This window comes from Strongylocentrotus purpuratus, unplaced genomic scaffold, assembly GCF_000002235.5.
Source record: "Strongylocentrotus purpuratus isolate Spur 01 unplaced genomic scaffold, Spur_5.0 spur5_scaffold_19, whole genome shotgun sequence".
Lineage (NCBI taxonomy): Eukaryota > Metazoa > Echinodermata > Echinoidea > Camarodonta > Strongylocentrotidae > Strongylocentrotus > Strongylocentrotus purpuratus.
This window is the reverse complement of record NW_022145604.1, coordinates 21,733,463-21,757,752: the sequence shown is the minus strand read 5'-3', so window position 1 is coordinate 21,757,752 and position 24,290 is coordinate 21,733,463. Positions and strand designations below refer to the sequence as shown.

Here is a 24,290-nt window from a genome sequence, read left to right as displayed (position 1 = left end):
ACTAAGTGAATCATGAACAGCGATTCTTGTGATACATCATATCAACAGGTTTGAAGCAATAACTACCATTGAGGATTAGAGGATATTTACTGTCTTGCCACTATCTTAAGCTTTTCTTTATTCTTTTGGAGGTCTTGTCTTTTGGTAGACGTTGGAGGCCATTTCGATTTTGAATGATTGAATGACAGTGCGCCGCCCACTCGCAAGGCCTCTCGCAGACCCGCAAGTGCGAAACCAATCCACTGTGGCTTTATAACGGGTCAGTTGAGCGAAAAATATGATTATTGTTCTTTTTATATTCAATCATTGTCATTATTATTACTGTTATCATTATTATCATTATTATTGTTGTTATCATATCATATGGACATCCATTTTCCCCTCTTTGGCACAGACAAACAGCAAGTCATTTACAACATACTAACAGTAATTTATTTCAAGGAATCGCCCTTTGAAGGAACAGAATATCATTCTCATTATTGATTTGATCTTGTACCTTGTTGTTGAGGCTGGTTTGACCATGATGATTCTTGATGGGGTTGTTGATGACCCCACCCTGGCGATGATGAACGAGGGGGCACACTGCTGACTGTGACTTGATGCTGCTGTTGGGGCGGGGTGCTGGACCATGATTGGGACGTCTGCTGCTGCTGCTGTTGCTACAGTATCAATCACATAAAAAACAATGACCAATGAACTGTCGCACCCAATGTTTACTAAATTCCTTCTTTCTTTTCCCTATCCGCAAATACAATCAAAATGCTACCTGAATTTTACAATCTTCTTTATTTTTGTCATTTTATGTAGTAACCCTTCCGGGTCATCCCGCTTACTCAAATACTTAAAATAATTCACTTATTTTGTTTATAATAACGTAAGAAAACTACTGTGTAACAATATTCTGAAAAATTTCTATGTCATGGTATATGTTATAGATAATGTATGTAAAGTTATTTTGATTCTTTGTATGTTTGTAAAATGTGAGCAAAACAAATTTCCAATATTGGACAATAAATTGAAATTGGAATTTAAATTCAAATGAAAGACAAGGGATAAGGATGCCTCAATTATCCTTTGGAAATTGAAAATAAGTATTAAGGCTAATCATTAGCCGAGGTCATAAATTATGAGTGAAACATGGCTTAAATGACTCTGTGTTGTTTATCATACAGCACATGGTTGTTTGGACTGGCAGAAATGCCATCACTTAAAAAGTATTATTTATCAAGGTGTCAATCAGGGTTGGATTGAACCATCATGATAGTGTCAGACGGCAATTCCTAGGTCATCTTAATGGATACCTGTACAAAGGAATTCCCTGAATGATGCGAGCACCGAAGACAGTAGCCTAGCAAAGCCGTAGTAATATGGAAGCGCCTTGAGCAACTTGCATGGTGGATATGTGCGCTATAAAAATATCCAATATTATTATCATTATCATTGCAATAACCTGCTTTGTATTTTTTCTGCCTACTTTTCATGTCTATCATGTTTGTTTTAGTTCTTGGTAGTCATGTTTCTTATCTTGCGACAGAGAATCTTTTCATGTTTTCATCTTTTCATGTTTTGTTTGAATAGAAATATTCATACATACCCAACCAGACAATCAAATAAATACCATTTATGTAATCCTAAAACAACAATGGCTATGAAATCTATAAGACATTCTGGTCCGGATATTTGGAACTCACTGTCCGTTGACATCCGTAACTTGAAGTCAGTATATACTTTCAAGAAAAGTGTGAAATCAATTTTATTGAGCAAATATTGACAAATCTCTTAAATTAACACATGATATCATATATGTTTGTCAGCATTTCCTTGATATAGCAGGAAAATCCCCCTCCCATGCACCCTCTATCCCATTTTTTTTTTTTTTGGTTGCAAGTCACTGTTTATTTTTTGTTATTTTCCCCCAATTATGTTCTGTAATTTACTTTACTTTACAATCGTTATGATTTTAAATGTTTCTGGGCTGCAAGCGTATCAAGCTGTCACGCTTAGGCTGTAGCCCTTCTGTATCATCACCTCTTCGAGCGTATGTATCTATGATTTACTGAATGTGGAAATGTAATTTAACTTATGTTTTATACTCATGTAAAGACATTGTCACATTATTGTTATAACCTATGATGATTCAGTAACCAATAAATATTTCAACTATTTCAACTATACCTGATAAGGCTGCTGCTGCTGCTGTTGTGGCGGTCCTTGATGGGGTGCAACTTGGGGCGGTGGCACTGTAGCTGTAGCTATAGACAGGAATACATTAAATGGGAAGAGCACTTTACAAAAATGAATTGCAGCCATCTATCTTTAATAAACAAACTGATTTATCAATTATTGAATTATCAAATCACTGAACTCCACAAACATTTAACCTGACTAGCAGCAGGATATCAGGGCAGAGTTTCACGAAGGATATCAGGGCAGAGTTTCACGAAACTGTCATCTTAGTACAAGTTCGTCGACTTTTCACGCGTGTATCAAACATAACAAGCATTTGAATTGGATGTTGGTTAACTCTTAGGTTTAATGAAACGATGCTGAGATGAGTACTTTTCTGATAAAAGATATGTCACTAATATTTGACCCAATTATTTACTGCAGTAAGATGAATTTTTCAAACAATATCTGGGTCCTGTTTCATAAAATGCATTAATTCACTAACAAATTATAACAATTGATGTAAGCCGCTGAAAAGGCAAAATCCGATTGGCTGTGGGCAAATTTGTTATTGATAGCATTGTTTATGGAATTAGGCACTGAAAAAACATTGGTTGCTTACAAGTTTGTGGCTGGACTTTCGGTTTGAAGTGTGGGTTAATGTGGATCTTCTTTGGCATTGTCGTTGCTGTTTGAACTTGACTTGAGGGAGGTGGCTGGGACTGGGGTACCGGCTGCTGAAATGTTCTTTGCTGCTGTTGTTGTTGTGGCTGCGGAGGTTGTTGCAGTGGTTGAGGTTGTGCTTGTGGTTGTTGTGGAGGTACAGGTGATGGACCTCTATGCTGTTGGTGTGGTGGTCCATCAGGAAACAGAGGCTCTGGAGCGGGCGGTATCTGGTGCATTTGCGACTGATGTTGCTGGTGTGGCGGCATTTGCCTCATGTTGTTGTCCATATGGTGAGGTGGCCTAAAATCCCAATTGGGTCTGGGCCCCAAGATCCCTTGCCTAGGACCAAACGGGGGCCTCATCCGAGGGTCCCCCATGAAAGGCCCACCCCTGTGTTGGCCCATGAAGTTCGGACGAGGGGGTTGCATGTGTAGAGGGCGACCCATATGTTGGGGAAACCCCCTTGGACCGGGTGGGCCTTGAAAACCTCCCCTTCCCCTGCCCCTTCCACCCCTCCCTCGAAAGTTCCTTCCATATCTCTTGTTTTGCCTGTCTTCCTTCGTCTTTCTCTCAAACTCTTCAATTTGTTTCTTAGCCTCGTCGGATATTTCTGTAAAATTAAACAGGGAAAGACCACGCAAATAAGTTTTCAGGCTTTAGAATGTAATGTCATTGAATTGTTAAGTTGGTTATCAGTTTATAACCTTTGAGCTCCGACCTTGTGGTCCTATAATCTCACATTCCCGACATATTCCTACATAATATTCTATGGCAATGTGTAACAATAACTCATTCATTACCATCTATTTCTTCATCAAAATGGCACTTGCTCTTTGACCTTTGCTACAGTTGCCCCAGGCTTCAACTTGACAAAAAGACATGGCTAGGGGTCAACATTGTGACTCAGGTTTATGATAGGAAAAACGGTTGAAAGATCTTGTGTCAGGGTTAAACTTTCAAACCATGTCGGTCGTACAAGATCTAAATCTGATCATATCTTCTTTGTATTGCAATTTATACCCTCGTCACACAAAAGTGAAAGACATCACGCTGACAATCGCCAGAACAATGTTACATTTCTTGGAACGACCATACATCGGTTGGTTTGGAGAAAATACAGAGTCTGTCCGGTTTTTTGACTCGGGTGTAATACCCCAGTGTTCTCGTTAGCAAAGATTGCAACTCACCCAATGTATCAGGAATGTCTCTTGTTCTTGAGCTCTTGAGAGAAACTGTGACTGTCTGCCTCTCTGAACGGAACCTGCCACCCCTCCCATCCTCATCTTCTTTCTCCTCCTCACTCTCACTGGTTTCTGCTGTATCCTGTGTGTCGCCTTTGGTCTGCTGAAGATACGAAACACACATGCTATCAGTCACAAGTACTACCAGGTACATGTACAACCCAGTATAACCAATTAAAAAGTATATTTTGTTCACAGAAGTTCTTTCAGATTTTCCTCAATCTAAAGTGAAATTTGATGGGGACAAAGTCCTCCAATCAAATACAAAGTTACAAGTGCTTTCTCTTCTGCAGAGAGTTGCAATTAATAATTATAATAATAATAATATTGGATTCTTATATAGCGCACGTATCCACCTTGCAAGGTCCTCAAGGCGCTCCAACATTACCCGGCTATGCTAGGCTGCCGATTTCGACGCTCACAGCATTTCAAGGAATTCCTTCCTACCGGTACCCATTTAACACCTGGGTGGAGAGTGGCAAGTGTAGATCAATGTCTTGCCAAAGGACATTAGTGCCGCGGCGGGACTCGAACCACGGACCCTGTGATTCACAGTCCGACGACTTATCCACTACGCCACAACACCTCTACAAGTTGAATTGCGATTATATCCCAACTGTTTAAAAAGACACGGCATTGGTCTCCAAATAATACCTCTGGATCATTCTCTGTATCTTCTTCTTCATCTTCGTCTGGACCAGTCGTATCCACTGCATCCACTATCGATGTCTCCTCTTCTCTTGGAGGGCTAGGCTTTGGCTTTTCACTCTTCGGTGTCGTGAGGGGGGTTGAGGAGATAGGGGCTGTCATGCTGTGCTGCGAGGCAAAGGACTGGTTCTCGCTAGTCAAGTTGAGATCATCAACCAGGCTGTCATCTGGGACATCGATGTCGAGAACGTCACCTGTGTCATCGAAGAGCTCCAGGCCCTCTGATGCGTCAACTTGTTCATTAAGCCTAGGAGGATAATCAGGGTTGTAAAAAGAAATCAGATGTTTATAAGATATTTTGAGCGGGAAAACTGTCTCTAAATATTCGGAAAACCACCACCTTGTACCGAGGGAGAGATATGGGAAATCCTTCCTAACAAAGGTGTATCTACAAGGGTATCATAAATGTTTCAATGCATACTTTGAATCTTGTCTTTCTAAACTGTATGGACAGAATACATTTTGGGAAATTAAGATGGTTAACAAATGTATTTAGACTAATAAAAGTGCCTTTTCTGACAAGGCGGCCACATATTTAGTTCAAACTGTAACCGTATTTGCCGGCGATAAGGCCGCACCGCCTCATAGGCCGCACCCCCAACTTTGACATTTCGTAGAGAAAAAAAAAAAAAAGGAAAAAAAAAAAAAAAAACGGACCAAAGAAAATAATCGTAATTTTCTTGTACAACTCTATTTTTTCTACAAACTAATACCAAAATTATCAATCATTTTATAAATCTACAGGAAGTTTACCTAAAAAATGATCGTAATTTAGCAAATCTTCATCGATTTTTAGGCAGATTGGCACATTCATGGGACACTAGAGGGCGCTTCGCATTGCAGAAACCTGAATGGCCATCTTTAGTTTGCATGCAGTGAGTCGGCACTAATAATGTTATCCGGTCTTACCCCTATCGTACCGTCAAATGAAGAAAATAAACAAGCTTTTGTATTGTTATTAGAGATCTACCGAGGATAGTTTGTCGCTTTAATTAATTAGATAGTCTCAATTATAATTCAGAATTATCTTACTGAAAAGTTAAGAACACCGACGATTGCGCGCTGTGAATCTCCGAAGGTGCGTTGGATTTGTTGGCAACTCCCAGCCCCGTAGCTCCCCACCACAGAGTGTATAAGCGAGGTATGATTTTGGTTACTAACCCGTGCGCTGTCTAAGGACATTTTTACAAGTACAATTTTTAGTACAAGTTTATGGTCAGTTTTCTTCTTATTTCTTTGGTTGCACAACGATTAAAAAGATAACTTCTTCAAATTTGCTGCTGACATGGTTCATACTAGATCTAGATCTTGTCCGATGTGTTTTCAAGTCAATTTTGTTAATATATTTTTTTGTATGAAGTTGCCTACAAATAATGGATGTGCTGTTTTGACTTGCGATTTTTACTGTTTCGGCGTAAAGGCCGCACCCCAAATTTTTGATATTTTCTCTTCCAAAAATAATGCGGCCTTTACGGTAAATCAAAGAACCCTTTTCAGGAGTAAAAAAAACTTACAGATGACTAACTCTTGCTAGAAAGTTTGATTGAAACATTTGGTCAGTGACACAGCCATGTCTCATAAGTCTAAAGTGCTGATATTCCGTCAGAACATGTGTTAATGTTATAATAACATACTTTAATGGGATGTTTACAGTACTTTTGATTATTTTTGGATGCTACTCTGGGTCATGATCTGGTATCGGAAACTTACTCTTCATGTGTGCCTTCCTCTTCTTGCCATGTCTCTTCTCCACCTTCTCCCTCTTGCCAGTCCTCCTCTGCTCCTTCGTTCCATCCTTCCCCCTCTCCTCCTTCCACAAACTCCTCCCCCCCTTCTGCGTACTCTTCACCCTCTCCTCCTTCTACGTATTCTTCCTCTTCTGCATACTCTTCCACTTCTCCTTCCCCAAAAGTTTCACCTCCTGCATATTCCTCTGTGTATTCCTCTCCCCCTTCTCCAAACTCTTCACCGGTGTGTCCACCCGGTAAGCCCGCCCCTTCCTCTCCATACTCTTCCTCCTCGAGTCCAACTTCTTCTTCTTCAAGATTGTAACTCTGTTCATCTGTCAATCCTGTATCATTCAGGTTCTCCTCCCCATCGCTGTCTCCCAGAAGAGCATCTTCGTCCAGCTCCTCTTCGTCTTCTACAATGTCTTTGATCTGAAAGCATACAAAGGGGCAACATAAACATCCATGTAAATCTGTTCCATGGTCTAAACTATGTGCATAGTTGGATTAAATTTCAGAGGGAGGAAGGAACTACAATGGCTCCCTTATTGAGAACAGAAGGGTGAAAAGGATTTAAAAACAGTTAAAATCGTACTTGTATGAACAATTTAACACTTCAACAGTAGAAGCTGAAATCTCATCTTTTGTAACAATAGCTGTACTTGGCACTATGACACTCATCCAAACTCTCTTATTCTTTCTATTTTTCTTTTGCGCCTCGGAATAGAATTGTCTAGATAGACGGCACTATATATGTATGCCTATTATTATTATTGTCATTACACGAACAATGTCTGCCTGTTGATCAGTTATGGTTATTGTCACCAATGCCAATAGCAATCATGAACAGCGATTCTTGAAACATCATATCAACAGAGATAAAATACTTATTGCAATATTCAATACCATTTCTACAACCATTCCATGAGAGATTCGCCATTCCTGAAGAGAAAATGTTATGATTTACAAGAGCTCATGCCAGATAGCATATCACATAGAGACCTCACAGAGCCTCTTGTGTGTGGTTCCTTTCATACTTTTCTTGTACCTATCTACTGCCAAGTTACTGAATATTTACTGGCTTTGAATGTTACTAAGTTGTAGAGGCAGGCTACTTTAGCCAGTAAAGTCCACCAACTGATACATTAAACCACATCACAGCAATATGGTGTGTGGGCTTATGGTACTTGGAAAGCTGTTCTGTGATCTCCTGAATAGCTGGTCTATCCATAGAAAGTGAGCCAAACTGTTAGTGTTACCTTTTTGGTTGGGCTTTCTTCCTGTAGGAGTTCGTCATCCTTATCCAATGCCGCCTCCGCTGATCTGCGCTTTCTGGTAGTAGATTTGTCCGTCATATTTAATTCTTGTTCACATGTTTACTGTAGCTCCATTCACTGTAAGTCACTGTCCGATTAGGGGAAAGTAAATACACAAAACCATGTTTAAATAATTGTGAGCGATAAAACACAAAAACCCATATAAGGTCATTGCCATAGTTTCATGAAACTATCAACACACATTTCAAAGGAATGTTGGCGAAATTGTGTTTATCAACGACGCCTAGACTAGGTCAACACAAAAATGCTGATAGAAATAATAAATGCTTCAGTTCGACTCCTGAACATCAACACAATTCACACTCATGTCACTCTCAATTAAACTTGACCAATCATAAGCAGTAGGGGCGCTGGTTCGAGAATGAGGATCGTCCGCATAAACAAGGATTTTCTTTTACAAGGGGACAAAATAGCATCTTAAAATAGGATCTTCTTCTGCACTCTGCGGGTGTAGGGTTCACGATCTGCGTGCTGGCAATGCGAAAAACGGATTCCGCGTAACAATATACCCCCAGTAGGCACTTTAGGTGAAAATTAATTTGCCATGAAAACTGATTGAAATCAGGTTTGTCTGATAGAGCAATCCTTAAAAAGAAAGGAACACTTTGAATTTCTAGAATTGGTTGAGGGAAAGTCGAGATATGGCAAATTATGTACGTGAGTAATTGCCACTTATGCGGACAAAAGCATGTTACATAATCCTGTTGTTTCAACTTTTTTCAATGGCACCAGTTATAATACATGGCCTATGGAGAGACAATCTTGGCAGTTTATAAGAGTGAGAGTGAATGGGAAATTTTTAGTTTTCGTGCGATGTACTTGTTCTAACTAACCAATCTCACTTGTTAATATCTATAATTATTATTTTCAAAAGAAATATTATTATATTAATAATAATAATGAAAATATTAATTATAATTATGTGTAAAAATTAATTTGTATGTATTTATTGTATATATATTTTTTTTAAAAACTTTTTTTTTAAACTTTTTTTTTTTTAAATGCGCATCATTCACCACAAAAACAAACACAACACCAATCGCATGTTATAATTACACACAGTTCATCATGCCAAATCACATTGACAATAATTTGAATCTATTTTGTATTGATTTTTTTTTAATTGGGATTTTTCAATGCGCATCATGCACCATAGTAAACAAAACATCTCAAATTTTCATTGCACAGAGTTCAGGTTGCAAAATCACGTTGACAATCACTCCTCACAACATAATTGCAATGTAGGGTCATCTGACATTCAAGAAATTCAAACATAAACATGAAAATTGAGTAACAAAGCATTTCGTTTAATAGAAATATGTGATCCATGCTGATTTATGTTGCACATGATGTGCAATTTAAAAACAAAGTCATGTTCCAGGCAGCAACATTATCACAGGATATATAAAGAAACCTGTAAACCAGTGTGCTGTTTCTAAGAAATCATCAGTAGCATTTACATATCGCATACTAATGTACTATCAAATCATTTTTCTTCAGATCATTGAGCAGATCAAAGTCCCACTCTTCATCGTCCATCAGCCCACCTTCACCTTCATAACAAACTGAAAACTCTGTCTTCAAGGCATTGACGTGAGCCTTCTTTAGTTTGGTTACGATGCCCTTGTACCATTTAGCTTCAGTTTTGTTGTCATTCCAACATTTATGTTCTACGTTCTTCCCCACCAGTTGTTCAGGATGCTGGAGTAATTGGTCAAGGCGTTCCTTGGAGAGTTTGATGGCCTTTTTTCTTTTCTCGCCTTCCATCTTTTCGAACAGCTTCCCTTTGAGATCATGGAAGTTCGTGTTTCTCTCAGTTGGGTCTGTGAAAGTTCTTGAAGTTGTGGGTTTGTCTCTATTGGTCGACGAGTCCAGATTGTTAGCTTCCACAATTTCGATCAGATGAATTTGCATCTCTTCTTTGTTGAACACTTTCTTCCTCCCATCAACTGTGGTGGTCAGTTGGAACATCTCCCGCCTTGGGGCTTTGACCTGCAGAACTTTCTGGTAGAAATTTAGCTGCTGAAAAATGGCTCGCCGCACTGTCTCGTCATCCTCACCATCCATTTTTGCCAACTCTACTTCAATTTGCTCCTTGTTTTTCCACATACCTCCTTGTGTCATGACCCCTTCAACCAAGTTGGCTCGTTCTGACACCTGTCTCTGGTCCTTCTGTTGTTTCTTCTTTTGCTTTTCTTCCAGTAGCCGCCATTTCTCCTTCTTCAGATCTCTTGTTCTCTCCTTAAATTTCTTCATCATTGCTGGAGCCCGCGATCTTGCCTCTTCCAAAAGCTCAGCCTGTTTTCCCTGTGGTAGATTATGTAACCAAGTCGAGGTTTTATTGTTCGTCCACATAATCAGTGCCTCCAAGCTAGAAGTGCGGGCTGACGGCTTCTGTCGGACAAGCATGTCCAGGAGGGCGAAGTCCCGCTCCCCAATCATGTTAGTACTTGGAACATTGGAAAACGAGGTTTCGGTGGCTTTGTCAGGGTTCCAGAACTTTCCACCTGGCAAGTTGTCATGGCACTGTCGTTCTAGGATCTGTAGTATGGCGCATGAGATTAGTTCCAGGGCTTGAATGCACATGGCATGTTTTTCTGGGTCGCGTTCTTCCTCGAATAGGCGATCATGTAATTCATCATTAACAGCGGGAATGTTCGCGAATGCTGATAATCCAGCGAGCATTGGAGTGGCATCTTCCTTCCAAGTTGTTAATTTCAACTGGAGTTCGTGAAGAGTAGAGTTGAGACTGAGGATGTTTGGGGCTGTCTTGACTGCAGTCCAAAGAGGTTGAGTGACGATTTGGTGTGTAATTCCCAGCGCCTTGACTTCTGCTTCCACAATCCTGTCCTGTGAATCTTCTGCGACAGCTTGCAAAAGGTTGTTCGGGTCTGGAAGCATGGAGACAAAGCTGAAAATGTGAGGTATATGAAAGTAAGTTGCAGCTGCACCTTCAAACAATATGTTTGCCCTGTTGCCGATGTAGTCTACTAGCCGGTTTGGGGAGTCATACTGGTTGTCTAAGTAGGCAGTAAAGGAGTCTTCCACTCCTGACTTGTCGCACCCTCTATGGTGAAATGCCTTACTTGATGTTCGCACAAGGCGCCGCGCTCCAGACTCGGCTGTTTGGAGAACATGTGTGGACTTGCCTCCACCCGCGATATCCTCGTAGGCCTTCAACACTTTGTCCACCTCCTCTGCAAAATTTATGATGGGGTGCATTTTGCAGTAGAAGGTGGCAAATTGCTGGCAAGTAGATTTATCGTCTTCGGTTAGGCCGTCCCAGTTAGACACAACATGGGGAAGGAGCTCTTCTTTTAGAGTACGTATCTTTTCCGAAAATTGTGGCATCGTTGGTCCCTGATCGGTCATTGTTGACTTGATTGTTGTGATCATTCTATTTGTTATGTCTGAGGTAGTTGCTGGGTCGTCAGATGAAATGCTCTCTGCAAGTTCCTTCACCCTCTCCTGGAAACTCTCAAACACAGCTGATGTATCGCCTCCTGCCATCTCCGAGAGCCCCATGGTCCGTGAGGTGCCATCCGGTAGAGTTACCTGGAAGTTCTGGTACTTCCTGTGGAACTTTGTTGTGCCATCCCCATGGATGCAGTTGCCAACAGCATCCTCCGGACGACAAGCATTCATGGCGGTGACTACCTCAACATTAGCCAGGTGTCTTGCCTCTACAAGAATTCGCGACTTCGTGCCCATGGATGGCAGGCGGCTTACTTCTTTGCCAACCAGATTTCTCAGCACAGTCCGTATAACTGTATCTACCTTGCTGAGGGAAACGTTGCTGGACAAGAGTTCCATGATTGTCAGCCTGATGCTATTGCTGTATTTCCCATTCTCAAAAGTTTCTATTTCTGGATCCTCGACCAAGGCAATCAGCTGATGCAGCTCTTTGTTTTTTTCTTCAAGAAACTGGATCCTCTCTTCCAAAGCTGCTATGTCGTCCTGACCCTCCAGGTCTACATTCACTTTTAATGCTGACTGCCTCCGTTTTGAGCTCCACAATCTCTTGTAGGTGCTCCTTTTCTTTTTGGATGATTTCTCTAAACTGTCTTTCAGTTTGTCCAATGCCCTGGTTGTCTCTCTTAATTGTGAAGAGGTTGCATCTGTTTCCTCTTTTAGTTCTTGAACTGTAGACTGCATCTGGATAGCCTCTTTCTGCATTTTGTCTACAGTTGCATCTCTGCGCTTCAGTTTCTTGTTTAAATTACGAACATTAGAGCTTCCCTGCTGATCTTTGACCCTTAGTAGTTTCTGTTCCGTTTTCTCCAGATCCCTTCTTGTCTCTTGAAAGTGACGTTTATATGCTTCTAAAGCATCTTTTGTAGGGTCGAATGTGGCTGCTATGCGTTCAAGCTTGCAGATTGTCTCGTCATACTTAATCTGTAGTTCGTTCAGGTTCGCCTGCAGATCTTGATATTCTTGCCTGAAACAGGTCTCTTCTCTTCTTGCCTCCAATAGCTGTTCCTCTAGCGCTACCTTTTCTGAGATCACTGGAGCTACTGCAGACAGTTCAGACTCTCTCTCTTTTAACTTCCTCTTCACTCCCTTAGCTTCCTTCTTCAGAGATTTCAGATCTTCTCTCAGCTTCTTCTTCTTCGGAGTGTCCGGCGCTCTGAGCTTTCTACTTCTTACAACAAGAAATTCCTTATCGAAAAGCGTAGCTAAACTAGTTGCCAAGTGTTGTCCTTTCTTGTTTTTTTTAATGCGCTTGTATTCAGTTATTAGCGGGGATATGTACGATGATACAATGTGGCTATTCACCTCCGACTGTCCAGATATTTGTACTACTTTCTCAGCTACTTCTTTCTGCAAACATTTGAGGGTTTTTGTCATGTACATGAAAAGCTCAACAACGTGTCCATTCTTCATTTCTGCGATGGTAGGAATATGTGATGCTTGGAGTGATGTCTTATCAATGGCAGCTGCCGACAAATATGGACCTATACCTGAAGAAAAGGACAGCAAAGAACAAGAAGAAAAATCAAGGAATATTGCTTTAATACATATTTTTGGTTCGGTACTTTTGAGCATGAAAAACAAGTAATCATATCTTATATCCTACCCTTGATTTTGTCTTAATTATAGCAATCTTAGAAAAACACCAATTGCTTAAAATGAAGGGTATCATTCAATTTGAAGATAAAGTTTACGTTTGTAAAAAATAAAATAAAATAAAATATTTTCATTGTTTATATTACATGGGCAACTACATTTTAAAGACATGAAGGATGTATTAGCAAGTAAGAAAATACAAAAATAATAATGGAATAATCATTTCAAATTGATAATACTTACTCTTGAGGGCTTGCTGAGAAGAGACATCACTGTCTGGCTCGGCTGCTGGATGGGGAACAGGCTGTGGTGTTTCTTGAAGCAGTGAAGAGGAGCTGCCTCTGTCTGGAGTATCCACCTTGCTTTCCAAATCGCGGAGCTGATCCTCAATGTGCAAGCTGGGTTCAGAATCTGCAGGGGAAAAAAAAGAAAGAAAGTAACCTCCAGCATCATACTGCGTCCTCTGAATGTTTGGGATAAGGTTGGCAGTGTGCACCACTTACAACTGTGTTTAATAAAATAAGTAAATTGCAATTAATTTTGGTTCAAATAAAAGTCTCATCTGAAGTATGAATGTATTTAAGAGTACAGAAACTTATTGAGTTTAATATTTATTATTTACCTTTGCTTGTGCTTGGAAGATACGAAAGGTCTGTGTCAGTAGTGTCATGGTGGACTGGGGGCATTGTTTCAGCAGCATCTCTGTGGTGATCTGTGGCAGGTCTACTTTCAAGAGCAATGCTTCGCCCAGAATCTATTGGGAAATAATAAGAGGGAAATGTTAACAATTTATTTTAAAAATACGAAGCAGCTTTAATAGTTAAACTTTTAGTTCTTTATTAGCAACAATTTCGTGTTATCATTATTTACTGGGTGTGAATTTTTCAAAATGAATAAATTTTAATTGTCATAAATAGTATCATACCTCTTATTTCACTGGATTCACTGCTGCCTTCGCTTGTTGGACTTGGAGCAGGATGCACAACTGTGCCTGTGCCTGTGCTAGTCGATGGGCTGTCAATCCTGTCATCATGCTTCTCCATATTGAAGACTGAAGAACGCTCATTTTACCATTCATTTTCCATGGCCAGCATCGTTCTAAATTTGTATGAAAAAAAAAAAACAAAGATGAAAACATATATAACGTTTTTGTATCAATCGTAAGCTGAAAGGAACAACATAAAAGCTTGTAATTAACCATGTTAGAAGAGCGTGCTCATCACCCAAAAAACTAAGGAGTGTAAGTATGAAAATAATAAATGACTAGCTTACTGTATCGTCCATGATTGACTCAAATTAATTAAAATAATTAAATATCAGACCCAAAACTCATCCACAAAAACTCCCAAATCTACGATGAAGCTTAGCCTTAGTTTTTCCCATAATTAATTTATAGTTTAAGTCTTATTCTTTCAGAATTACCTCCACGCATACAATTATTACAATTAATGTGTGTATTAATCAAAGTAAGATTGACCTTTAAATTCCCAGATTTAAATAGATTTTCTTGAGAAGGGTAATCAAATTCAAAATACAGTGCTCTCCATTGCATTGAAACTGAAGGCAGAAGAAGTTGGTCAAAATTTGGGTCGATTGTTTACAGTTTAGTCTTTACCTTCAGACACATATTTTTAAAATGATTTTATAAGTAAGTATCATCAACATTCATTCTAATTAAAGTACATTTATACAAATATAAACGCACTTAATAATATAATTAAGAAAAGAATCGTCAAATTAATACCCTATTTTAAATGATGCATCACACACAAAAAAACAAATACGATACAAAACATCGTATAGGGTCTGCACTGCAGACTAACAACTCAAATTTTAGCCTGAAAGTCTAGTTCTCGTCATCAGACCTGAATTTTTGTATACGATTTATATTTAAAGTTTCATCAACATTCACTCTAAATCAAGTAAATTTGTATAAATATAAATTCATTTAATAATTTCTTAGGTAAAGAATCGCCAAATAAATATCATATTTCAAATGATTCATCGCACAAATTAAACGCAAAACATCGCGTAGGGTCTGCACCACACACTAACAACTCCTTCGCGCATAAGTTCGCACACCACTTCCATTTCGTAAAAACAACTCGCAATCGTATGAAAACATTGCTCTCAAAAATGAAAATACTCTCGCTTTTACTCATCAAAACAACTAGAAATTTTCCACAAACACGATCAAATATCAAAGTTTTCTACTCACCAAGTTTGCAGTGGATCGGAGAAGGGCTTCTGGTACGTTTCTGGGAGCAATCTCGAGATTGTGTCGTTACTTCTCAACCACATGTCCGATTTCGACGAAACAAAAACCCGATCTCCACCGGAATATACCGAATGAAGTTGACGTCATATTTTATGAATTGGACCAATCAGAAAAATCGTATCATAGCTCCAAGGCACTTCGGCATATTCAGGTGCTACCGAGAACGCCCGAATTATCTGACCGGCGCTCTGATGCTGGCGATTGCGATCGGATTTGCATGTGAGTGTATGGCACGGTCATTACAGATAGTGAGATACACACTTGTGTTTGAGCGATCGCGCTGCGAGTGAGAGTTGTCCAGGGGGTTTTGTGGGGTGACTGAAGTGCCTACCCCCAGTTCTCCGTCTACTTTTAATTGTGGGTTGTCCATCTTCCTGAGGATTTATCGTTCATAATGTAGTGGGAATTGCCCCCACCCCCATACAAGCCTCCTACCACAAGAGGGCGCCATTGGCTTTCTCACACGGGGACGACAAGCTCGTACAAGCTTCTGGCACAAGAGGGCGACATTGGCCTTCACGCAGTGAGAGCAGATTGAGAACTGACACAGACTGACTGGTACACGTTGAGATATACTCCGAGTAACTAGACCGGTAAGTGAACGTTCTTTGTCTCATTTGTAGCATTTAAGAATTGTAACTACGTAGCCTATGATCCATAGACCAGGGCTACTTCATTGGCGCTGCGAGCAAATTGCTTTCTTGCATTTGCGGTGATTTTTAAGACTTGTAATTTTTGCACAGCGAGCACGGCTGCCCTAAAGCATAGGTAAAACATATGCGGTCCGATGCGCTGGGCTAAGCTGCTCGCTGTGAATTTGATATAAATCAGTAGACTAGATTTTAGAGTGAATTTCGAATTTTCGTCTTGGGCAGGGCGGATTACTCCGTTTTGCTTATTTCGTAATTTTTGGTGTATAATTCTTTGTTATTTCGTGTGGGTGTTTCGAGCCGGGCTGTAATATTAGCCCGGTTTGGGACATTTTTGCTGTAATTTTTTTTGGTCGGTCGTCTGCTCTCGCAAGCTCCAAGTGTAGTTCCGTCACGGCTGTATGCGTGCCTGGACTTTTTCACTGGGGGTTTGAGGGCAGTGCGATTCGAGTGTGCGTGTTTGAATTTTCTGTAGCGAGTGTTTGAACTTTGTTTGTGGTGTGGGGTGTCTGATTAGGCATCTTTTTGTGTTGAGCGGTTGTTTTGTACGTGAGTTCGAGCCAGGCGGTAATATTAGCCCGGTTTGAAACATTTTTTGGGTACGTGTTACTTTGTTTGAGCGCGCAGGTTTTGGAGACTGCCGTTCGCGCCAAAAGCGTTTACCACGCACTGCAGTGTATTGGATTCGGCGGAGGGATATTTTTTAGTCCTTCTCCTCTCGATCGACGCCATTTTGTTTTTGGTTGTTGGCTGTTCGCCGACGGGACCTGGATCTCTTAAATCTAGGACCTAGACCTGCTTTTAGTAGTTGATAGCAGGAGGCTGTCTGTAGTTATTTAGGTGCGCGAGTGTATGGTTTTTGTGCGTGTTGTGTGTGGACCCACTCACTCGTTGTAGTGCGGGAGTCCTTTCAAAAAATAAAAAAAAAAAATAATAAAAAAAAAAAAAAAAAAAAATCGTGCGGTGTGATTATCCGTGTTGGAGTGATGTGAGTAAACAGCACCTAGTTAAGAATTCAGGGAATTTATTTTTCCGTCGGGTTATTTCCCCGACGTAACTTAGTTGTAATTTTAGTAGACTAGTCTAGGCCTAAGGCTTTTGCGATTATGGGGTCGCTATGACATATAGGGAGGCTAAGATCCCTATTAATAGGTGTTCTTTTGAAGAACTCCTCGCAGACGTGCCGGGGCTAGCTCCTGTGCAGGCCGGGATCATGTTGGGTCTCCGGACTGAACACGGGAATATTACCCCGGGATTATTTTGGGCGTCCCCAGGGCTAGTAGAGTCCAGGGGGCTGCTAGACAGGTTCGACTTTGCTCCTCGGGAGAGTACCTGGGGGGCAGAGGGGGTTCCCAATCAGAGTGTTTTTGTCACTTCGTCGGGGCAGCGTGCCCTGAGCACCAGCACCCCCTGCGGGGCCCAGGCCCAGGTGGGGGGACACCAATACCCCTATGATGTATATCCGTCTCCCTTGGTTAACCGAGGGGATGTATCGGGTAGGCCCCAGAGGGGCAGTCCCATCCCAGGGTATCAGAGGGGTCGGTTAGGCCAAGGGGCCCTCCCCTTTCCCGAAGGACCGATCCGTCGGGGTCCTGCTCCCAGGAGGGATAGAGTATCCTACCAGCCACTCCCCTTTTTTGATGGGCGCGGAAACTGGAGGGCTTTTCTCCATAAATTCACTGCGTTTGCGGACCAGCAGGAATGGGATGGGGCCCAGAGAGTGAATCAGCTAACCTGGTGTCTAGAGGGGAAAGCGGGAGATTATTTGAGCCTGACTCTGGAACAAGAGCCGGGTCTGAAGTATTTCCCGCTGGTCCGAAAATTGGCGCAGCGCTTCGATCACGGCGGGTTGACGGAATCTGCTCAACTCGAGTTTGCGTATGCCAGGCAGGGGCCAGAGGAATCCTTGCTTGAGTGGTCTGATCGGGTGTTCGGGTTAGCTCTCCGAGCATTCCCTGGGGTCCAGGGGTCCTATTCGCACCAGCAGGCGGTCCTCCGCCTGTGTCGAGGGTGTTTGAACCGGGAGGCGGGATGTCACGCGCTGGCTCAACATCCCGCCACCGTTGAAGAGGCAGTAGGGCATATACAGTGGCACCAGCATGTGCACCGAGCCATGTACCAGCGGGGGTGTCCTGTTAATTCGGTTGCCTTTGAGGATGCGGGGGAAATTGAAGTCCGCCAAGTGGATTTATCCCCCCAACCTCCTAGTCGACCTGAAGACGGACAACTCGCTGCAGTAGAACGCCGAATGGTGGAGCGCCAGGGCCGCCTAGAAGCCCGGGTAGCTAACATGGAGCCCAGGGTAGCTAACATAGAGCGGGATGTCCGGAAGATCCTAGATACCCTACAGTCAAGGCCGGCGGCTTCCCGGGAAAGAGCCAAGTCCCCGGGGGGTGACCGGTGTTATGCTTGCGGGGGGCACGGACACTTCCGGAACCAATGTCCCACAGCTCGTGGCGACAGAGGGAATGTGCGTGTTTCCTTTGTCAACTGCCCCGAAGTGGAAAGCCCCAGCGGGTCGGAGGAGGAGACCAGCCCCCGACCCGAAAGAGGCCAGCTAGTGACCGGGACGCCGGGAGGACGGGCAGTTATTCCCCAGGCAGCAGTTAAGCATGTGGGGGAGCCTGTTTCCGGTGAAACTGGGTTGAATGAAACCTCCACGAAACTTCCGATTCCTCCACGGGTGATCGGGTCGCTGGACCCGATGCCGGGTTCCACTTCGGATCCGGAGTCGGGGTCGGAGGGAAAAGCGGAGGTAGTGGTTTGCCGGCTGCATTCCAGTTCCTCTCTTAATATCCCTATAGTGATAGGGGGTTTCCCCCTTAGGGCAATAGTGGATACGGCGGCTGAGGTGACTATCGTCTCGGATCGGGTGCTTCAGCATCTGAAAACGCAGCCCAAAAGACTGCGGAAGGCCGTATTACATGCTCCAGGTAGGGATATAAGCATGAGGGGGTCAGTAGTGGGGCCGGTGAGCATTCTGTTGGGGGGACAAGAGTTCCCCAAGCAGTTGTATGTTGCACCCATTTCAGACGACATGTTGCTGGGAAGGGATTTTCTCCATAAACATAGGGCGGTGATTCACATGCATCATCCCAGGTTACTGCTAGGGGAAGTGGAAATTTCCATGCAGCATGGGGATAACCCCAGGCGGATGGGTGTAGCAAGGGTGTATGCCCGCAAGAGGGTAATCCTTCCTCCCAATGCCGTTAAGAGGGTGACTGGGGTTATCGACCAACGGATAGGGGATTTTGTGTTTGGACCACTGCTAAACCCTGTTCCTTACATGGGGCGGGGAAGAGTGCGGAGGTAAGAGAGTTGGTTGCCCGGACACGGGGTAACCGTCTCCAGGCTCTCCTAGAGCAGACTCGGGTTAACGCCCAAGCGCTCTATGGCCCGTTAGGTCGGGTGTGCACGGGAACTTCTGTTCCTGTAGCACTAAGTTTTCAGGGTGCGCTTGAAGGTGGGAACTATTGAGTTCCTATCTCCTTGTTTTTGCTACATTAGCTACGGGAACTTCTGTTCCTGTAGCGCTAAGTTTTCATGGTGCGTGTGAGGGTGGGAACTATTTAGTTCCTATCTCCTTGTTTTTGCTACATTAACAAAAACATATACCGTAGGTCGGGTGTGCACGGGAACTTCTGTTCCTGTAGCACTAGGGGTCCGTTAAATTTTCAAGGTATACTTGAGGTGGGGATTATTTAGTCCCTATCACCTTGTTTTTGCTACATTAGCAAGAACATATACCGTATGTTAGTAAGTTTTTTGGATTTTTAGTATTTTTTCCCTAAATGCCCGTTGGCATATGTTTTGGTTGTTCCAGGGGGGACTTTTTTCCAAATGGCCCGCTCCGTGCTATAGCGGAACTGACGCCTCCTTCCTGCGCCGGAGTGACCTAGGTGGGTTTCTGGTTCTCCAGTCACACTCCGAAAAACTTGAGTAATATACCTCTCGGGTAGGTAAGATGGCGTCGTAGCCTGGGAGGACAAGCGGATGGCTCCCCGCTATGGGGGCGTGGATTGTTTTGGGTAGGGAATCTCCCCCTGGCAATTGTAGTGTTAAGCATTAAGTATGTTGGTTTTTTAATGAATAAAACAAAAATATTTTCATGTTGTATTACCCCGTGTTTTGCTCGTTTGGGGTCAAGTTTGGCATGTTTAATACATGTTTTTAGATTAGGATGTTGTACGGCCACAAGGGAGGGTAAAGCATAAATTTTTTTTTTTTTTCCCCTCTATCCGGTTGTGGGTAAGATATTTCACTGGGTTTATTTCAATTGGTCCTGGGTTTTTTAAAACGGGGGGGAGTGTAGTGGGAATTGCCCCCACCCCCATACAAGCCTCCTACCACAAGAGGGCGCCATTGGCTTTCTCACACGGGGACGACAAGCTCGTACAAGCTTCTGGCACAAGAGGGCGACATTGGCCTTCACGCAGTGAGAGCAGATTGAGAACTGACACAGACTGACTGGTACACGTTGAGATATACTCCGAGTAACTAGACCGGTAAGTGAACGTTCTTTGTCTCATTTGTAGCATTTAAGAATTGTAACTACGTAGCCTATGATCCATAGACCAGGGCTACTTCAATAACGTGAAAGTCTCTGCACAAAGTCAATGTGAAATGCATCAAGGAGCATCATCGCGGATTCCGTTTTTCGCATCGCCAACGCGCGAATTGGAAATAAAAATTGTCCAGAAAATGCAGACAATCCTTCTTTTCAGGATGCGTCTGTCCGCGTTTACGAAGACGATCCTCGTTTATGTCGACGATCCTTATTCTTGGACCAGCGCGGCGCCCCCAACAAGAAGTCCAACACGTCCAAAATGAAGTATGATTGAGGCTTTATTGTGAAATAGGAAACCACCATTTACTGCACACAGTACATTTCGTTTTCATATCTAAACACGCATTGGTGACTGGTCTCTTCTTTTTGACTTCCCACTGCACTCCAACTTCCAACAAAGTTTTACAAACATGTGTGTGTGCGTGCAGACAAAGTGGTTTCTTTATCACATTTTACCCTGCATCACGACTAGACTAACAAATGAAAGGAGTTAAACAGAGGCTCCATAGTTATAGAGTCCTTTATTACTCCGCCTGCAGACAAAGACGAAGGCAAAAGCCACGCACATGCACCCGAACTGCGGCGGTCGACCTCGGCCATGCCACGCTCAGCTCAGCTCATGCCAATTCAGCCGACTCCACCCGAGGAAATTAGGAAAGAACGTGCACCTAGATTATTGCCCTTTTTTCCTCACAGGATGAGAAATCAGAAAATGTTCTATGATCTAAAGCATGTTTGTTTTTGTTATGTGAATAACTCACCATGTACAGCTGACTGAATTTCCATAAAAAGTGCAAATCTTTTCCAAAGTTCATGTCATCTTCACCTCTCGTTTTACTTGTTGTACGCCATGTCTGATTTCACTTTGTAAAATAAACGTAATCGAATCGTACCGATGAGGGCGCTCCCGAGGCGCTCTCGAAGTTGCAAAGTTGGTACAGTGTAATAAAAATGTGCTGTTTGTACAGGTTTGTGCGACATGTATTTCAAGTATCAATTTTAAAGTATCAAGTTTTATTTGTCTTCCAGAAAACACATGTGACAAAATATAATAGAGTATAATCATAACAGAACAATGTAGAATAGAGAAAGACGAGGAGACCTTGGTTGAAGCACAGCTTGTTAAAGGCACACTGTCCTACTTGTAGCTACTTGCTCCCTCTATATAGAAAACTTCCCAAATCGGTGCCTGTTGGTCCCCCATGATCCTCTTTTTCTTATGGTAAATGAGAGCTGAGTTAATGAGATAGCCACCTGTCACAGTGACCTCGATGGCTCACTGGGTGGTTTAATCCCTTCTTGCTGAAGTAGTAAAGCCCCCTCATATGATGTGACAAAGATAACTGATTCATGAATACAACAACAAATATGGAATATATAAAACTATTTATAAAATACTCTCAGAGAACAACTTTAAGAGGACACTTTTTTTTTTTTTTTTTTGGTCTCGAAATTTGAAAATTTGACATTTTGCTCCGTTGGGGGGGGGGGGGGGGGGGGGGTAAGGTCGCCTTTTTTTAGGTCAGCCATGGGAATATTTTTTTTTTTTTTTTTATTAAAAAACAAAAAAAAAAGAAAAAAAAAGGGGTTTTTAAATTTTTTTTTAGGGGGGTTTATACACATAAAAATACCAAAGGGGGGGGGGGGTTTAACCCCCCCCCCCAAAAAAAACACCCCCCTGCGTACGCGCCTGTATGTACAGATGAGAAAGAAGAAGAAAGAAGAGGGATAAAGGGGATTATGTCAAAGTCAAGAAATAACAATAAATAGATCGAAGGTAGAGTTAAATATGCTACAGTACACAAAAAATAAAGCTTGATAACACATTCATGTGTCATCGACATACTTGTGAAGTAAATAAGACTTAAGTCTACGTTTAAAAGCTGAGATACTTGAACTTCTTGAAGCATTTGTTATGGTAGTATCAAGTGAATTCCAGAACCTGGGGCCAGTGGACATTAGCGTATTCAAAGTGAAGGTTGTCCTTGCATATGGTGAATGGAGAGCAGAAGCCTGTCTAGTATTATAGCTGTGAATTTTGTTATTTCTTCTAAAGATTTGAGCAAGGGCATGAGGAAGGTCCCCAGAGTGAATGCTAAACATGAGCATTCCATTTCACACAAACATGTGTGAATGTTTGATTTATCAAAGGGAAATATCAAGTTCGGGCCCTACATCTACTAACTTAGTTACACCAGTCCAACGTTTGGTAAACCAGTTTTCCACCATCGCTTCCCAAATAACGACAAACGGGGGAGGGAGGGGGGGGGGGGGGATTCAATTTACCATTAAAATTAATCTAGTCAATGAGGTAGATAGTTGCTTAATTAGGTAGACATATAAATACAAACATCAACCATTATATAGACAGATGAATAGAGTGAGAAAAAAAATTGTATGTTGCACTATAGATTCACTGCCAAGCAACATTGTAGTTTGACGACGTCCCGTTGGAGAGTATTGCTTTCGCTAAATTTTTGGGCGTAAACAGCGTAATAGTCGACAATAAACTTTCCTGGAAGTACCACATTCTGTAAAACTATTTCTCGTAATATCGGTGTCATGAATAGATTAAAAACTCATCTCCCTTCAAATTCCTTACTTACGGTGTATTCCTCGCTGGTCTGTCTTACCATATCTAAATTATGGACTCCTGGTGTGGGGCAATACCCCGGCCCCCCACTCAGAGGTCGGAATGACCGCATGCGTGTTGCCAAAATGTCCGGTACTTTTCGTGCGACAAAGTCCGGCCCGAGAATTGTAAAAAAAGGGGTGTATTTGACTTTTCACCCGAAGATTTCTTTAAAAAGGGGGTGTTTTTCTTTTTTCTCTCATCTCTTTGGACTCCTGAGAAATTATTCCGAATTTAGGGGGATACATTGAGCATTTTTCCTGATTTAGGGGGGGGGGGGGTCTCCAAGGCAGGAAAAGCCCGCGAAAGGGGGGTTCGGAAATGTTGGCAGTCCTCAGATAGGGGGTGCTTTCAAAAAGAGGGTACGAGCATATGCGTACCCTAAATAACACTGAGTGGGGGGGGGGGGGGGGGGGCCGGGGGCAATACACACCTATAAATTTTGTTAAACAGAATCTTATTATTACAACAAAAAAAAGCTCCTTGTATCATTTGTCTTTCTTATTTTCGCTCTCATACGTATCCTCTTTTCTTTACAGGCCAGTTTATGTATTCTTATAATAACAACATGCTTCCTTTCGTTTTTGATGATAAAGTTAACCCTAAATCCTCTCATATAAGTACCCAACTCGACATTGTAATGATTTTCATTTACTTTGCTGAGAACCCTTCTAGCTCAAAACACGTTTATTTATACAGCCCCAAATTTTGGAACTCTATTCATATTGACATTCAACTTGCCCCCTCTCTGAGTTCATTTAAGAGGAAATTGGAATTGTTTCTTATACTTCCTTACAATACAAATTAATATCAGTGCATTGTCAAATCATTTCTTGCCTTCCTTTCCTTCCCGTCAATTCTTTTTTACGATCTGTATCTTACTAAGGTCACTATCGCTGCATTATGCACATCGTGCTCTCTCTCACTATCTCTCTCTCTCGATCTCTCTCTGTCTCTCTCTCTCTCTCTCTCCTTTCTTCTCTTCTCCACCTCTCCTCTCTTTTTCTTTACTCATCACATATGCAGCAACATTTTCGATTCTTCCATTTCTCTCTTTCCTTGCTTTATTTTCTGTTGTCTTATTTATTCTTTTTTAATTATTAATATTTATGTCTTATCTGCATTGTCTCTTTTGACCTTTCCAGTGCTCACTATCGTAACAAGTTGTCAAATTACTGATTTATAATTGTATTATTATTTTGCCACTTTTTGGTAATCTATGTATATATAGTATTTCAAGTCGATATAAAA

The 24,290-nt window shown here is 42.0% G+C and overlaps 2 protein-coding genes across 3 annotated transcripts in view; both read right to left on the bottom strand.

The window, feature by feature from the left end:
• Positions 1-21,292, bottom strand: part of LOC584001 (mediator of RNA polymerase II transcription subunit 12) — a 43,423-nt gene extending 22,131 nt beyond the window's left edge. Inside the window, exons 1-8 of one of the 2 annotated variants that reach the window (XM_030990576.1) lie at positions 21,169-21,292; positions 7,768-7,912; positions 6,492-6,940; positions 4,728-5,028; positions 4,020-4,176; positions 2,789-3,442; positions 2,176-2,252; positions 497-659 (exon numbers count right to left, since the gene is read on the bottom strand). In XM_030990576.1, the coding sequence (XP_030846436.1) occupies positions 497-659; positions 2,176-2,252; positions 2,789-3,442; positions 4,020-4,176; positions 4,728-5,028; positions 6,492-6,940; positions 7,768-7,863 (1,897 nt within the window). In that variant the 5' untranslated portion in view covers positions 7,864-7,912; positions 21,169-21,292. The remainder of the gene's footprint in view (positions 1-496; positions 660-2,175; positions 2,253-2,788; positions 3,443-4,019; positions 4,177-4,727; positions 5,029-6,491; positions 6,941-7,767; positions 7,913-21,168) is intronic. The other variant, XM_030990577.1, reaches the window with a different exon arrangement.
• On the bottom strand, positions 9,132-15,502 carry LOC105439273. Its single transcript, XM_011668088.2, has 5 exons — positions 15,131-15,502; positions 13,838-14,010; positions 13,535-13,666; positions 13,156-13,323; positions 9,132-12,806 (listed from the first exon to the last, which is right to left on the bottom strand). Exons 2-5 carry the CDS (start codon positions 13,953-13,955, stop codon positions 9,316-9,318), a joined length of 3,909 nt encoding a protein of 1,302 aa, XP_011666390.2. The 5' UTR covers positions 13,956-14,010; positions 15,131-15,502; the 3' UTR covers positions 9,132-9,315.
• Positions 21,293-24,290: the final 2,998 nt, after the last annotated feature.

Excerpts from the sequence above, each read along its gene's own strand:
- LOC105439273 (XM_011668088.2), bottom strand. The coding sequence starts at position 13,955 with ATGGAGAAGCATGATGACAGGATTGACAGCCCATCGACTAGCACAGGC. Across the intron at positions 13,667-13,837 it reads TGAATCCAGTGAAATAAGAG|ATTCTGGGCGAAGCATTGCT; the intron begins GTATGATACTAT and ends ATTTCCCAATAG. Across the intron at positions 13,324-13,534 it reads TCTTCCAAGCACAAGCAAAG|ATTCTGAACCCAGCTTGCAC; the intron begins GTAAATAATAAA and ends TTTCCCCTGCAG.